At 41.4% G+C, this 17,493-nt stretch overlaps 1 protein-coding gene across 1 annotated transcript in view; it reads left to right on the plus strand.

Annotated features, from left to right (window-relative positions):
* The window catches only part of LOC149300094 (dual specificity mitogen-activated protein kinase kinase 5-like), a 45,876-nt gene that overhangs the window by 12,862 nt on the left and 15,521 nt on the right, over positions 1-17,493 (plus strand). The window contains exons 9-15 of the mRNA XM_089485546.1: positions 6,716-6,755; positions 12,488-12,556; positions 12,648-12,729; positions 13,641-13,702; positions 14,956-15,004; positions 15,296-15,369; positions 16,590-16,640. Coding sequence (XP_089341672.1) covers positions 6,716-6,755; positions 12,488-12,556; positions 12,648-12,729; positions 13,641-13,702; positions 14,956-15,004; positions 15,296-15,369; positions 16,590-16,640 — 427 coding nt within the window. The remainder of the gene's footprint in view (positions 1-6,715; positions 6,756-12,487; positions 12,557-12,647; positions 12,730-13,640; positions 13,703-14,955; positions 15,005-15,295; positions 15,370-16,589; positions 16,641-17,493) is intronic.

The raw sequence follows: 17,493 nt of genomic DNA on the forward strand, positions 1-17,493 counted from the left end.
TCAAGATATTCACAGAAGAGCCCATATTCATTGACATAATCTCAGACCTCAGGGGATTATTTATCATCACATCAAGATGGCTCCATGTACACCAAGTCACCTATTTTGCTGTGTGTAGGGGGCAGTTCGGCGACGGCTAGTTAAATGTGAGTCATTGTGTGTTGTCCTGCACTGTGTCTCACACATTCTGTAGCACACTGTAGCTTTAATCCAGATTCAGCAGGTTCTGGGCAGAAACATGGCAGCCATGTATTGATTTGTTTTTTCTTCCATGGGCGCAAGTGGATGAAAACTTGTTTGTGTAGCAATATCGGTCTGTCCAGAACCCAGAAACAATACTGCCCACGCTTTGTAATCACCCTCCTGTTTCTCAGGAATAATAACGTCGCTATAAAGAGGGAAAGAAATCAAGCCACAGGAGCCCCGTCTCCAGTAAAACACCAGGGGGCTCTGACCTCCCACTCCATCCAATTGTTACAGGTTAACCCCCTTTCCTTCTAAATGTTGCAGTATGTATCTATTTACCAGTGTCAGGGCAGCTAATTGCCATGCATGGCTACCAGTAACATACCCCGAGGGACTCTGGACCCGAGTCTGTTTCCATAGAAACATACAGCTTGATGACCCATCTGAGTCTGCATTTTTCCGTCCTGTGTAAAGACCAACATCCCTGTACGATACTTGGCTTTCTTTATATGTTTGATGGCATTAATGATTTTTCCAAATCATTTAGAATCGAATTGGTTTAATGTCCGTTGCCATCTCTACTGTAAAATCAGTTTGTGACTCTAACGCTTTCTAAAGTAATCTTCAGTCACCTGTCTCCTGAGACCGCGCGAAACACTACTGCATGAGAACCCGGGCCGTGATGGATCTGTAAACTGTTTAAAGGGATTTAGGCTCTTGGGTCAGCGGAAAATCCTGCAAACGGAATCCTGTCTCTCCATATCATCTTTATTTTATTTATACCGCTCTATATAATGCTCCCGGTTATCTCTACTTATTGTTTCATGTCATCTCTCCCTATACTTCCTAACTTTAGGAATATAACTATAACTCTTATTAATCTGTGTAACCCCTATGTATTCTGCCCCCTAGAATTTCTCTAAGGGTTCCGTGAAGGTGTACCCTATAACGCCTCACTTAACTGTTAGAAATCTAGTCCTCGGGCAGCAATATTGTTGTGCCGCCTATTTTAATGAGAGAACAGGTATGTTTCTCCTGTTTAATAGACCATTATCATGTTTACTATTGCAATCTTTGCATGCTTAATTCCCATTGCAAGGGAGTGAAGGCTTGAGTTCAGGTGAAGTACTGAGCTGCCCTCCTTCACAACGTACCTTGAGATAGGTTCCTGGTGTACCTTAGGCGTAGATTTATGCCATGGTACATTGCTGGCCATAGCATTACACCTCCCTACGAACTCCTATTACTGAATATAAACTCATAATATACATCATCTGTTCCAGATAATGTGTTCTCCACCCCTCCAGATATACCCAGGCTATTTCTGATCTGTTTTCCGTGTCCCTGTATTTGCTAGCAGAACAGCTCTGGATTTGGGGGTAGGATCCTGCTTTGATCTGGCCCACTGGCTCGTACAGTTTATGATATTTTCCTGTATTTTGTAATGTGAAGAAAAACACACAATGTAGGCAGCAAAGCAATAAACTATAGCTAATTGATTTAGCACACAAAAAAACCCAGCGCCGAGGAGGAAAGGCTGTTGTATATTAGAAATCACGGAGCAGAAAACCTCCAGAGGAAGAGCTCGTTTAAAGTCATAAAAACTTTTCCCATCACCTTTAACAAGTCTATATGTCTTTATTCCTGGCAGTAAATGAGGAGTCTGCACGTTTATTTGAATTTAACTTTCTTGCAAAACCAATTAAGCCTCAAACAACTGTCAGTGTGCGCCATCCATCCTGCTCTTTCTCCAGAAACAGACAGCTCCGTTTCCCTGCCGCGGTTTCACGCCCTAATTAAGTGTTCGTGTGGCTGTGAAGTCATGCACTTCCCGGACTAGATAGAGCTCGCTGCTGCTTCTCCGCGTCCCTCTATCCCACCCTTCCCTATATTACTTACCTTACTATACCTATTTTATTATTGCCTCTCCCCCACAACCCTGTTCAGTTGACTTGTGGATGCTTTTCCCTCGGTATTAATATTAGCACATGGATAGAGAATATCTGAGCCCGTAGATAATGTCTACCTTTGTTGGCCTACCGCTCCGAGCAAATTAAGGAAGTCATGGTTTGATGGCCACAGCCTTAGGCAACAGCTCACATTATGCTCAGCCAAACCTCAGGCTGATCTAGCTGTTTTTAGGTGCTATATGATCTTACATATGTTCACAATTTTAGGACTCTTGATGAGTGGCTGGGCATTATGCGCTTGTAGGAAAATATGACAGGTTGTGAATTTGTTCTTCAGCTTTAAATATTATCAATGCATCATATAAGTGAGATTGTGTCATTCGCATACGTTTTTATTCTTCATTCTTTCGCTTTCTTTTCTCTCCTTTCTTTCAAACTCAGAGTGTTGTTTCCTGCCGTCGTGAGCAGTCTCTCGGTCGCTCTGTCCTGCCTTGTGCCCCCATCAGCACCTGCGGTGAACGTTTTATAAGACAAACGGCCTGGTCTAGGGCAGATAGATGGAGGGGCAACCTTAGGAAGGCATCTTGATGAAACGGTTCAATTAAAAGCACAAGCATTTACATGGTGTAATTTCCCTAAATTGCCAGCCAGTCCCTGCAGACGCCGGTGTTTGCGAGGAGAGGGAATTGATCAGTACATTGATTCTGGCTGAAGATGATAAATTTCTGCTGGTTAGTTAAAGTCATTCTGCGCTGGGCCTTGAGCTGCGATGCTGAACAGCTTCTTTATCGGATGTTTAAAACAGAACTTATTTCCCAAGACTACAAGGTCTGTTCTTAGTCCAAGCTATTCCCAAGCCATCTCTTACTCAGATGTTTTTTTGCTTAGCTTCTCTATGCAGATCAATAGGTGATTGAAACTGATTAAAACTTAGGCAACCAGTTACCGTCCCCGGTTTAATTAGAAACTGGCTGATTCTTAAATGAAAATGCTTTGCGAGGTATTTTTTTTTTTCTTTCCGTACTTAAGCATCACGGAAAATAAAAATGTCCGTTTGCATGAACTGCACTTTGAAAGTTTTATGGACAACCTACTACTGAGTTTTCTCATACAGAACTTTGTGCACGTTGCCGGAATCCTGGGTTTGACGCTCCTAAATAACCATCAAGGAAGAACATTGATAGGGCAAGATACTGTAATCCCCTTCGTCATCAGCCAGAACTTATGCTGCAGTTGTCCTTCCCTTCACAGAGTGATGGGAGTTGTAGACTAAAAACAGCTGCAATTGTGCATAGAATGAAAAGGTTAGCCCTTCCTGATGGGAATTAATGCTCACTTTGTATCAATCCTGAACATTTATCTCTTTTGCAAATGTATTAAAGTTAACATGTTTTCCTATTAAAGAACCTCTTAACAGCAGTGCTGGTTTCAGTATCTTCAACCTATACCAGCCTCATTTGACCGGCAGCCATGTTTAGATATGGCAGATCCTCTAGGGTCAGTGGATAGGAGAGGTTCTCCTGTCCAGGACATGTCATTTATGATATTATTAATGTTATATTTTAAATTAGCATTTTTTACTTTTTTGTCTCTATGAGTTGTTACCAATAACAAGCATTCTATTAAACAATACTAAATTATGATCAAATAAAAAGTGCAAGATACCCAAGTCAATCATAATTTAGGACCTATATAGAAAATAGACTTAATAACTGTAGCAAGGGTATAAGGGGAGCTAAAATCCATTAATCCATCTGTGTATCTAAGTGTGCACAGATGGATTTCAGCATGCTGGAAGATGGCTTTAGTGTGCCCCTGCTGGGACATACATGAATTACTACAAAATGACATTGAAAGGGTATACCTGAGTTCAAGTAAGGGCAGCCCTGTTTGAACAGTTCTAGGCAGTACTGTATCTCCTTAATATTAAGTTATGGATATTGCACAGGTATCGGTTAACAATAATCCATTCATTTCATATGTTTATCACCACTGTCACCAAGTGTAGAAGGAAGAAAGAAACCATACTTTATAGTTAGAAGAAAGGTTTAGGGGTCATTATTAGATTAGTGCAACAAAATGTTATCAACTGCAAAGTAAATACTGCTGCTAATTAGAACCATGTGTACAGTCAGTTTTGTGCAATAAAATTGGAAATGTAAAAAGTTTATTCTGAGACTTTCCTGACCTGTTAGCTCTTCTGTCCATGATCTGATTTGATCGCAGAATGGGACTGCTTTAGAAATCCGTTGTTTTTCCAAAAGCCAGCAGCCTGTCCTGTACAATGTGGCATTTGAAATAGCATGAAAACTCACGATTGCTCCAATTTAAAAAGCAGCTAGTGATTTTGGCTTACCTGTCTCCGTATCAATAATGGGCTAGCAAAATATACTTCGGATTAGCTGGAACGAGCATAATGCAGTCATTTAATATCAAGCCATGTATGCTGATGGGCTGAGCTTTCAGAAACCTTATTATGCATTGGTAGGACATTTGTAGTTCGCTAACCACAGAGTTGCTGTATTCCTCTTGCTAGCATAATATAAAAATACTACAATTGACCTCTTAACATTAGTTGTGTTGTCCCTTCATGCCAAAATGATTCCACTCCCCAGAAAGATGGTCTGGAGCTGCCAACATTAGGGTTCACGTTGTCTTAAAAGACTTAAAGTCTGCAAACGGTGGAGGCAGACCAGTAATTACTGCTGCTACAGACCTGTTTGAAGGGCTGGCTGTTAAGTAAGGCAGCGGCGCAGAGAAGGTGTGTGTTACTGTGTAACCCGAGCATCCATTCAAGTTCCATTAATCACTTTGCAGGTAGTGTGTTTGGGGTAAGTTGAGGCAATTGTTATCCCATGCTAAAGCCGGCACATTCCTTTTTCTTCCCTGTGACACATGTATCCCCTTCACTGCTACCCAAATCCTCCTCATAATTAAATGTTAAATTGGTACTGTCAGTGATCTGTAAACCAAACCTAGCGTGTACCCTGCATGAGAAATTTAACCGGGGCCTCCACGGGTGAACTGGCGCGCGCCATAATTAAATCATCTTGCCTTCCCTTTCAATTGGCTGGGAAACAGGAGAACTATCCACTGGACGCAAGAATCCGGTTTCATGGGGAGCTAATTAAGTTGGCAAACTGTTTGGCACTGCAAGTGTTAATGAATTAAATCTGATGATATTTATTGTCTTTAAAGTTCGCTCTCTACATCCATAGTAAAGCTGCAGTACCTGGCGAAGTTAATAATAATTGTTATTTATCACTTCTATATGCAATACATTTTTTTTTTATTAAATTGAAAGAGAAAACTGATTTTCCAGTCCACTATGTTCTAGACTAAATGTAGCCTTAATATGCCCACCTAGGTAGAAATAGAAATAGTACTCGCAAACCTTTGAAAGTGAAAGACCTCAAAGTTGTGTTGACATAAGATGACCTTATACGCAGGGTGACTTAATACAGAGAGCCTGTATGAAACCGAATCTGTCTGGAGCTCTCAGCGGTCATCAGAACCTTCATAATTAATGAAGTGTGAAAGTGAATATAGATGAATAGATATCTAAGTGTATCATTATATGTTTGTGTGTGTGTGCGCAAGTATATCATATTGAAAATACTGGTGAATACGGAAAGAATTGCTAATGTTAATCCTGCGGGATAATATATCTGCATATTCGTACATGATTCAGTAAGATGTGTTTTATAGCCAGCATTCATAATGTGTATTATTATAAGGTTCTTGTTTGTGATACACATATGTCGACACGTTGTATACATATCGCAGTCGCGTATTTCCAGCAGTAAGTGGATGCATCTTTATGACTCTCTTAACTTGTTCACAATCAGTAAGAGAGTCTTAACTTTGTATCTGCAGGTAAAGTTTCAGATGTCACATCTTCTTATCAGTAAGTGATACAAAATGATAGGCATCTTCTTTAGTTACCATCTGATATGTTAAGCTTTTACTTTCAAAGCAGTCGACTTTTCTTGGAAGAACCATGCTCTGCTTGTCGACAGAGACAGTGCAGTTTAAGCGGAACTGTCCCATGAACTAGGTTATTATCTTGAATTAATCAACGTGCTGTCGCTAGCTTTGACCATTCACAGTGTAGAGATGAGCTGATCTTATTTGGAGGATCAAGTTTTAGTTTCTTTACAACTGTTTAGACTCTTTAGTAGACTACACCTTTTATTGGGCCAAGTTCTCTTCTTTGACCTCCCATCTGTAGGAAAGCCATCATATGACTCTAGATACTTTGTTGTGTTGGTATGATCTCCTACTATATATTTCATCTTCTTTTGAGCCTATACAACTATATCCATGTTCACATTTATAATTTGATACTAGAATCCTTAGTTATCATTTGCCATACTCAACACTCTGAAGGAACCACTTTGTATGCCACCTAATCCCAATATTCCTTTTTAGTGTTCATCTCCCAGGATTGTGTATTGCTGGAGGACTGCGAGATAAAAGGGCCACCATATTGATTACCAGTAATGTCTTGTAAGGGGTAAAAGGCCACCTGGTTACAGGAAAATGCATATTGTCTAATGAAATGGAGAAGATGTTTTATTTTATTTTAAAACTTATATATATCTATTTTTTGTTACCAGGGCATACCATGTTCCAAGTGGGAAGATCCTGGCAGTAAAGGTAGGAAATTCTGGTGTGCTGCTGTCCACAAATAGTCTATCGACCACATTTCTTTTTTTTTCTTTTTTTCTAAGGAATCTGATTGTAAAAGTTTGAATTGTTAGACACGATATACAGTAAGAATACATTAATATTAAAAACGGGGAGTCAGCTGAGACATTCGAGGGTCAAAGATCAAATTCTGGCTCACATAACTGACTTACCCTCTGGATACGCAGGTCCTTGAGAACATCCATCCTGACGGGCGTAAATACTTAATGATGGAAGGGAAGGAAGCGCTTATACTTCTACCTTCTAGCTCAGAGGGTTACTTTTCCAATTGTGTTCTCTGCTAAAAAGTACGGATTGACATGATCTTATGTCTCTTTTACATAGATGTAAGTGAGTCTTTGAGGAGTTCATATACCATGAATTGTATACTGTTTACGACGGTGTAGTCAGATGATATACCATGAATTGTCAGTCAGCCGAACCGACGCTCTTTGAGCCACGCTGGGACTTAAAGCATGTAGATTTACCAATACCTACTGATGAAATAGGATTTAATATCACTTTTTATAGTTTCCCTTTGAAGTCCAGTCTTTATAGCTTTTGGGGAATGGGACACCCACCCCTGCACTAGCATGTTTAACTGATTGTAAGCTGTATTGGTGTGATACATATTATACATATACGGGGGGCTATGTATCCAATATCTCGCTACTTCCTCTGGTAGGGCCCCCCCCCCCAAGACCCAAGCTAGTATAATGTTATTCCTCTTCTGACAATCGAACAGTTCTTAGAAAACATTAGATTTGCAGATGTGCGTATTTATGGAGGGTATAGAAGCATCTCATCGTGTTCCGGACCCTTCAAGCAGATAAGGTACATGAGCGAGGCAGATAACCCTCTTCGCGTAGCAGTGTAATCCTATCATATGCCCTGCAGTGGTTTACTTACTGTAGCAGACAATTATGTCGCTGGTGATTAAGTGAATTAAAACTGAACATCAGCTTAATTTGACCTGTGATGTTTGCTTGCTCTCACTGGCACAGAGTATATGCTCAGAGTCGGCTCTGACAGCCTGTGATAAATTGCTTTATGTATAAGTGTGCGTTTTACAGCCTCCCCCTAGTTTAGGCAGAGCACTGCAAGTTAATTCTAATCAGATGCACTGGAGATATAGCATTTATTGTGATGTCCAATCCACACTGAGTTTAAAAGCAGGGAACGTGCTGGGCGACAATCAATTGACATATTCTAGATCACCTTATAATATACCCACGCTATGCTTCTGAGGGTAGCAAAGCAACGAGACACTTGTTGATATCACAAAAGTTTTTTTAGGGAGTAAAGTAACAAGGTGTGTATTTCTCTAAGTCCTAATGTGTGTGTCATGCTTGATGCTTTGATAAGAACATTTAATTTCACATTATATTCCGTAGGCTGCAGTATAAGAAAGACTCGTTAAAGGGCTAAAAATGGCAAGGTGGCCGAAAATTAATAGCGTCAGAAAAATAATTTGAGAAGGGATTCTTGATTTATACAAAATGCAGAGAATATCACATCTGCAGATGCACTGCTCTGAAAATTAAATGTTTCTGTCACTTCATTGTTAGAAATGCCCCGTCATTTTCAGGATTCCAAGGGAATTATTGCAAATGAATTCAGACTCCATAATAATTCTGTCATATTACTAAAATACAAACGGGCATGACATTTTGTTCTGTGTGAAATTGTATTTTTAATCAAAGAAACGCAAAGTCTGTTATTGTGAAGTAACCATGGTTTGGGTTGGAAAGATATTCTTTAGTGAAATATAAAATATGTTTATTATATTCAAAGCCTGTGTTCTGGAAGCCCCTGGTTTACACAGATAAAATAAGTTGCCCTAATGAGAACACCGTTGCCTTACCATTGGCCTCCTCCCGTGAACCATTTAAGTTGCTGTAAAATTTCTGGATGGAAACCCCACTCTTTAACGGTCATCGACCAGGCTGCGAATCTCAAGGAAAATGAAGACCAAAGGGGATTCATCTGAAGTTAGAGGCACACAAGTAACACAGGTGCATAGATTATGAAAGGGAACAAAAATAACATCCAAGTGTTTCAGGATCCCAGTGATCAATAATCGACGGGTCAGCATCGCACCACTCAGGCGCTCTCCCTCAAAACCGGGTATTCAAAATTGGAGGAGACTTTTGAGAGAAGCCACGGAGCCGAGGAGTTGAGTGGCTGGGAGTGGAGTAACGGTGCACCAAACAACTGTATCAAGAGATCCACCTAACACTGGCCTGGATGGGATGGCGGAAAGAAATAGCTGCTGTACCATCTGACAGCATGTCTGGAGCTTGCCAGGCAGCATAACGCTGAAGTATGATGGTGACAGCATCGTCCTGTGGGGATGGTCCTTATCTACAGGGCCTTGGCATCTTGTTAAAGCTGACGGAAGAATAGGTAGAGCAAAGTACACGGAAACATTGGAACAGAACCTACTTCAGTCCGTTAAAAAACCGGTTTCGGCTGGACGGCGATCCCAAGCACAAGGCCAAAGCTACATTGGAGCGGCTCAAGAACAAATAGGTGAATGTCCTAGACTGACACAGTGAAAGTGATCTATTCACTAAAGGGAAAGTCGACAGGAAAGTTTACATGGGAGTTGTGGTCTCCACTGTTTGGCTTCAAGGGGTTACTGAGTGGACACACTCAGTCCAGGGAGCCGGTAGTGTGCTTTGAGTAACTAGCGCCAATTCCTGGTGCATTCCCTGGGCTTGAACCCATCTTGGCGCTATGTGCCAGCACCATATAATCCTGGAAGGCAGGTCTGATCGTCACCAATGCTGAGAGGAGCCAGTTTCTATACGGTGTTTCTCACAGATGACAACAAGTGCATAAAAAAGAATATTTACATTCTGATACAAATCTGTGTTGCTCTTTCCTTTAGTCCTGGTCAGTATGTTGTTTGACCATTTCAATGTTTTTAAGCATGAAACCTAAATTCAAAATTGCTTTATTTCTACAAATAAATAAATAAATGAAAACTTTAGATCAGGTATTAAAAAAGTAAATCTATAGGGCAGGGGCGTCCAACCTGCGTCCCTCCAGCTGCTGCAGGACTACATCTCCTACAATGCTCTTTCAGCTAAGGGGCTGTCTGAGGAGTATGGGAGATGTAGTCCTGCAGCAGCTGGGGGGCCGCAGGTTGGACGCCCCTGCTATAGGGGCTAGGTGAGCATTACATTCTATTTTGTGCATGTATGTTTTAAATGCACTCTCATATTAATACATGGTATGGTAAAAAGCCACACATCATAGTGGTTACTTGCCAATAAGCGATCAATAATTGATGTAATTATTTTCTACACACTTTGTTGGTATAATCGGCTTACATGAGGGTATATTAACCTCAACGTCTCACTGCAAGGACGAACAATCAGCTTGTGGCTTATAAAATCAGTAATTACCGTATGTTTCACTTAGGATTATGAACAAATGCCTTCTTATTATCATTTCGTTAATTTGGACTTAGAAATACTGCATGAGTGTTGTTTGTGTTATTTATTTTTTACTTGCAAGTAACTGATCCACGATGGTTAGAAAGGTTTGCTATTTTTACGGTTAATGATTTCTGTGCTTTCATGTTTGTTGACCCCAAGTTTGACATTAATCATAGATCTCAGGGATATATATATATATAATATATATCATATATATATACATATATATATATATATATATATATAACCTTTGAAAACGGGGCTTCTCATTAATACGTCATCCCTAAATCCCTATAGATCATGGAAAGTAGAGAAACCCACATTGTCTGTCTATAACCATTCCTGCGGAGTTCATTTTGGGGGCAAATTGCCAGTAACATTCTGCCATCGCAACAGGGCTCAGGGCTAGAGACATTGGGGTCGCTTTAAACTAAAAGGGACACTGTTACTAACATGTTTGCTTGTGCTAATATTGGGTGTATTATCATTATTTGAGTTTAGGAATATAGAAATATTATACATTATGGTAAAAGGGCTCGGCTCGCAAGCTTACAATCTAGAGATAATGGCCATCTAGTGTGCCCGTTTTTCGGACGTTAAGCAGTCTCATCTTAGAATCCGGATGGTTTTTCTGCCGCATTATTTTCGTCTGACCCTTGGTTATCCCGTTCCCTTTTTTTAACACTTCCGCCCACTCTTTGGAAAAGAACGTCGGCCGTAAAAGCCCCTTCTAATAACATAACCGAGCTGTATCCCCCTCCTCGCGCGGCGATCTGACCTGTCCCCGGGGTACGTTCCTCCCCGGCTGCACCTGACACGGGTTAAATGCCTCTCACACTGTAATTGAGTCAAATTGCTATGATGTAGCAGCAAATTATTTTTTTTTCCAAGTTTTTCTGCTCTGAAAAATGTAAGTGAGTGGAGTTGGCAAATGACTATTGATTTGGGAAACTGTGTTTTAAATTTCTCTTGGCAGCTCCATATTACAGTTACAAGCTGGATTAGTCAGAGTGTTTATAAATAACCCTAAAGCAAGCTTTTGATTGAAACAGGTTGCGTCTTATTCTATTCCTTCTGATGCTTGCGTTCTCAAATTTAATTTATGCCTTCGCATAGCCTGTCTCAACATTCATCCCCCTGTACATATAAATCTTAATTTATATGTCTGTTCTGACGGCTGCACAGATATACGATCATATTGTAGAAGATGCACGTCAAGACATTTTGTAATCCCCCCCCCCCCATCAATGCCAGAGGGATCTCGAGCACAAAGCAAAAAAACAGGGGAGGTGTGGCGCTGAATGGGTTAATTAGTGTGTGCACGTATGTATGTGTGTGTTGGCCAGGGTTCAGCGCTCACAACAAGCCATTTTGTATAATGGCCCTAGATCCATGATGCTGTGTATGATGGACACAGAATCTTTGAATTTGATGGCAGCTATGAACCGTTTGGACCTTCTAATCTGCCCATCTCATGCATGTTTAAATTCCTAACTGTATTTAACCTTTGCCACTTCGGCTGGGAGACTGTTCCACTTATCTACCACCCTCAAAGTATGCATGCACTTGAACGCTTAGGCAGCATAATCACTGTGTGAAGCTGGTTGGTATGTAGAGACCGGTCATTGCTGGGCCGGTACCAGGGGCTCTATAAATGATCATGACATCAGTTTTTACATGTAGCAGAGGAGAGGCAGCACCAGTATACCCAGGCTTGGTGGTCATGGATCAGGGGTCTTGTGTATGGGGTCAGAGGTCAGGAGCGCTGCGCATGGTGACTGGGGAGCATTGTGTACGTGGCGAATAGATATCATACACCTGGAAGCCGGGAACTGCGGAGAATACGCTGCAGAATACAATTAGATATCACGGCACATCCGTCACAAGCGGCTGTCTGAGAATGATCCATTCGACAAACATCACGCGGCGTCTAAACCACTCTTACATAATAGCTTTGCACATACAGCCACTTATGAAAAGCAGAATGTCTTTTTAATGAGAATGCCCCTGAAAGTTGAGCCGTTTCTGCCCCACACACCCCGAGTACTAAGCATTCATTACAAGACCATGTGGTGCTCTGAGCAGGGATGTTCCATTCGGTATAGTTAACCCCGCACATCGATGTGCGTCTTCCAACGGCACGAGCGCAGGAGACGATGTTTGTGGAGTTGGGATGGGGCGTGCTGCTGGTAGCCGCGCAGCGCAGAGCGCACTGTATCCATCAATGACAACCGATGGCTGTCTTCTTCTCCGTAGGTCATTCCATTAGATATTACTGTGGAGCTGCAGAGACAGATCATGTCGGAGCTTGAGATACTGTACAAGGTGCGTAAACGTAGCCCGTCTGATACAAGAGAAAGACGTGTATGCGTGAAAGTCTCCCGCTCACCGTGCCATTCTGTCTTTGATTTTGCAGTGTGACTCTCTGTACATTATCGGGTTTTATGGGGCCTTTTTTGTGGAAAATCGGATTTCTATCTGTACAGAGTTTATGGATGGTGAGTTTAGCAAACGCATGAGTTTTATGAATTAATTCACCAACGTGACAGCTGTCAGGAGAGTTGTGCCTTCAACTTGTTTACTTTATTATACATTATGAAGGACCAACCCCGGTGAGTTTCTGCTGCAGGAAGAGCTAGGTTGGCCCTGTATAATGCATAGCTAAATCAGAGAGGTTTATTGAGTCTCCTATTAAGTTATACATTATACAGGGCTAGTTCAGACAGTTTTGCTGAAGAAACCTCCCGGCGGTGGCCTTTATTAATAAATACTTAAGTGATTTCAGGCCTTTCATAATTCATATTAACGTAATATTGAAGTAGGTGAGTTGATGTTTCAACTTAAAACAACTCCCCAGCCAACTCATGGTTTATCAAACAGACTATCTGCCAGTTGGCATAATGGGGCAAGAAACAGCAAAATTGTAAGCACTCTAACTTTCATCCATTACATTTGTTACCAGATGTGCCCTCTAATTCCAAGGTCATTTGAGAGAAGCTGCAGCCCGTTTATATATAAATGATCAGAGATTTAGGAGACATGCAGCACGTGGAGCAGATCCTTTGGATTGGTTTGTTTAGAAGTTATGTCACCAATTTAGCTATGCATCATGCAGGGCCACATCAGCCCTTCTTGAATGTAACACTTGGGGTGGGCAAATGGTGCAGGGAATGGTGGGGAGTTATAATGTCCAGCTCTCTTGCTGGCCGCTGATATAGGCCAGTCTTGGACGGCAGTGACTTTGGCATTATGCGTCTGTAAAAAAGTTGAGAAGATGACATAGGCATTTGTATATGACACAGAGCAGCATATACGTGTATGTTAGATGTGGAGCTGTGTGTAACCCCCCCGAGCTGAGTATGGGATATTTAATACCTCTTCTGACGTAGGTTCTTCTTTGTCCTCCCAGGAGGGTCTCTGGATGTGTACAGGAGGATCCCCGAGCAGGTGCTGGGCAGAATCTCAGTGGCTGTGAGTAGCCTCTCTCTTTATTTATCAATAGAATTCAGTATACATACTGCAGGGCGCGGGCTGTGGTCACATAGCAAAAACTACACGTTCAAAAAAATAATGTACTTTTTTACCACTTGTCATAAAGGGCTCTAGAAACGAAAGCTGCTTTTTGAGTTATCTTCTCTTTGTCAGATTATGTCCGTTTCCTTTGTTCCATACATGAAGGAATAAGCAAACCAGTTTTGTGTTTCCCTATACATTAAAGAGATCTATATATGTGTAACCAAGACATATATATATACCGGTGTGTGTGTGTGTGCGTATGTATGTATATATATATATATATTATATGATGATGCCTTTCTATTACTGGCCAGTCGCCAGTCACTAAGCATTCTTTCCAGTTTAATGTAGTTGGAGGCAGGGGGCAGTACAACCGAAATAACTCATTTCGTAGTTTAATATACTTTCTGTTTAAGATATAATCTGTCTATCTGCTCTTATTAAAACAGACCTGGAACAAGCACAGGGGCGGCAAAAAATCCTTCCCTTCTACCAAGCGAAATAACTGTGTATAGAAAAGAAATGATTTTTATTAGTAAGTCTCGGAGTCCTCTCCTACTTCTAGTTCTGCCCTCGTCCCTGACCCATGCAGCCTGTTATTATGTTATTAGCCGTATCGCCCTGTTGCCTGAGCCAAGGCTTCTCGCTGTGTTTTTCCAGAAATACAGATGATCCTTTTTTAACCCATTTGATAGATTGTAAGTTCCATTGTCCAGGACTATCTTTGTTTCATTCCCACGTGCTGCTTAGTATATGTGGACAATTGTATGAAAGTAAATATATGGTCTTACTAAGGTTTGCCTCAGCGGTATAACCCCCTTTCATGCTGTGAGAGGTCACGCTTTATACCCCAACAATTAGGTTTTCAGCTTATTTGCAGTGATGCCTACCCCATATCATCAGCTCATATCACAATGGACGGGCTTCAAATGAAATTGTACGGGTTCTGAGGAGGAGTGATGTGTGATTCCGTTGCTGCATAGCACACATGTTTTGTAGTGTATAGTGTGACTTGCGAGGTTGTGTATTTGTACCATGAGACCGTCATTGTAGATTTGTTTGATCCTTGGTGGTGCTTTGACGTGTCACCAAAGATCCCTGATTTTATCATTTTTATACCTTTTATTCTGCACCCACCTGTTTCTGTCCTTTCTTGTTATGTGTGTGATGTGAGTGCTGTGCTGATAAGACCGATTCTCTCTTTGTAGGTATTAAAGGGCTTAACATACCTGTGGAGTTTAAAGATTTTACACCGAGGTGAGTCTCATCTCTGTCCCATATATCACATTTGCACTAGTGTAACTGGAAAGTGTATTAGGTGTGTCTCTGTTAAACATAGCTGTCCGCTGCCAATTGACAAAAATTGAAAGTCCTATTAATGGTTTCTTCTCCTTAATCAATTTAGTACATTTTATTTGATGATTTAAAAAAAAAACATATTTAAATATATAGCTGTGTGACAGGGATGCATTCATTGCTTGTGATGTTATTTGAAAATAGTGTAATTGGTGTAAAATAGTGTAATAGTGTGTGTTTTTACCCTGGCAGACGTTAAACCCTCTAACATGCTGGTAAACACACGCGGACAAGTGAAACTGTGCGACTTCGGTGTTAGCACACAGGTAAGTCCTCCACAGATAAACACTATATATATGTATATATATATATGTATATATATATATATATAAATATACACAGATTGAGACTGTTCAGGGACCCTGTAACGCGTTACCCCATAGACGGGTGCTGTGTATGCCCACTTCATTAATCATAAGCGCGCTGACAGGCGATTATATATGTTGGTGGGCACTACAGGTCTTTCCAGCAGGGAAAAGGTTAACCAGAGTAACAGATGATGTGGTAATTACTAATGGGATTGTGGCCTCATTAATATGCGTCCTGGGGAGTTTGGAGAAGATCGGTTCTGTCCAAACAAAAGAATGAGATGGGGCGGGGGGGGATTCAGGGGAAACTGTTATCAAAAATAATAATAATTAATAAAAATGAATGTTCAGCAAAACAAAGCATCCGCGATCTGGGCAGGACCCTCCCCCTAAATTGTAATTAATTTCCATCTCTAGGCCTCCCCAGAGAGCACCCATCAGGTTGACCCCCTGACCCTCCTGTCATGTCACTTTGAATAGGGCCCTTCACTCCCCTAGTCAGCTCGAGAACACAAGGCTCCAGGGGCCCGCAGCTATTCTGCGCGGCCCCACCTGCTGCACCGCCGTCCGTACTCATACAGGCTGGGTTATTGTGTCCTGATGTTCCACCGCCAGCGTTAAAAGCACTTTCTAATGCGCTATGGCGGTCAATATTACACGGTTATTCACCTGTGTGCATCGATGTCATGGGGCACTTCTGGAACGACTTCCCTTAACTATTAACTCTCGGTAGTTTTTCCTTTGTCCCTTTAATTATTTAATGCACCGGCTGTCTCTGTTTCTAAAAACCAAACTCACTTGCAACCTGCATATCCGTTACAGAAATCATACATGTTATGTGATTAACCCTTAAGTTAAGTATCTAGAGCACGCAAACTATGAGCTTGTGGCACTTCCCAGGCATGATGAAATCGCTGTGCTTTAAATACGCAGATCTCATCTCCTATACGTTATATACAATAACACAGCCCTTGTTTATGTGTTTGATAAAGAGATTGGAGGTTTAATCATCTTCTGTTTAATGTCTTCAGATTAAAGTGCTCTATATATTTTTTATTCCATCCTTTATATCTTTATTTCATTTTTTCTCTTTTCCGTGGTTTGATGGGTGGATTGAGTGAGAAATAATTGCCCGTTTTATGCCGTCGTCATTTTAACACGATCATTTCCTCTCTTAGCTAGTGAATTCTATTGCCAAGACCTACGTGGGAACAAATGCCTACATGGCGGTGAGTTGACGGTACCTTCGCCCCATGCGTGACGGGTGCCCTTAAAGTTGTCCAACCTTCCACCGGTTGTGTTAATTGTAGGCTTTATAAGCATGCGAAACATCCAGGTCATCTAACATACCCAACATACAGAGGCCCTGAGATCAGTTCCATCCAACTTTATAAGGGGTCTCGCCATATACCCTTCATATCCAATATCATGTAAAATAAAGACTTGACTGAAGGCTGGACACGGAGGAGGAAAGGACGTTTGATGCTCTTACCTAGATGACTATGAACTCGGTATCCCATCCTCATCAACTGCTTATACTGCGTAATTGGTAAATATAAGTAGAAAAAAGGGTTAAACACTGTAGTGCTATTTGTGGCCGTGCATTGAACAATTACTAAATTGAGGGTCCCTTTGATGGCATGAAAGTGGATTATGCTGGACAGTCCCAGGTGTACATTAAATGGATTGACATGTAAAGAGGGGGGTGGCGTCTGTTAATTGGAACAGAGGATTAAATGCGGGATACAGGACAGTCCCTATATGTCTTCATAGTTATGCATTAGTTAACCTTTTTAGTTTTATTGGCACTCCAGCTGCATAGTTTTCTGGCACCAGCACTACTTTGTACACCGTTGGTAAACGTGATGTCTCCCGGACGCAGCGGAAAGACCCCCGCGTCCCAAGACGGAGCCAAGAGAGGAGTGCAGTAATAATCCCAGCGCATTATATCCTGCGCTGTGACTCTTATTTACTGTTCCTCCACTTCCCGAGCACTGACCTGGATAACCACACAAAACACACTCATGTGGTACTAATTCCTGAGTTTGTTTCCTTGGATGGGGGGCCTGGCGGTTATAAGGC

Source organism: Sceloporus occidentalis, unplaced genomic scaffold (assembly GCF_023333645.1).
Source record: "Sceloporus occidentalis isolate IW3139 unplaced genomic scaffold, rSceOcc1.0.p SCAF_26, whole genome shotgun sequence".
NCBI lineage: Eukaryota > Metazoa > Chordata > Lepidosauria > Squamata > Phrynosomatidae > Sceloporus > Sceloporus occidentalis.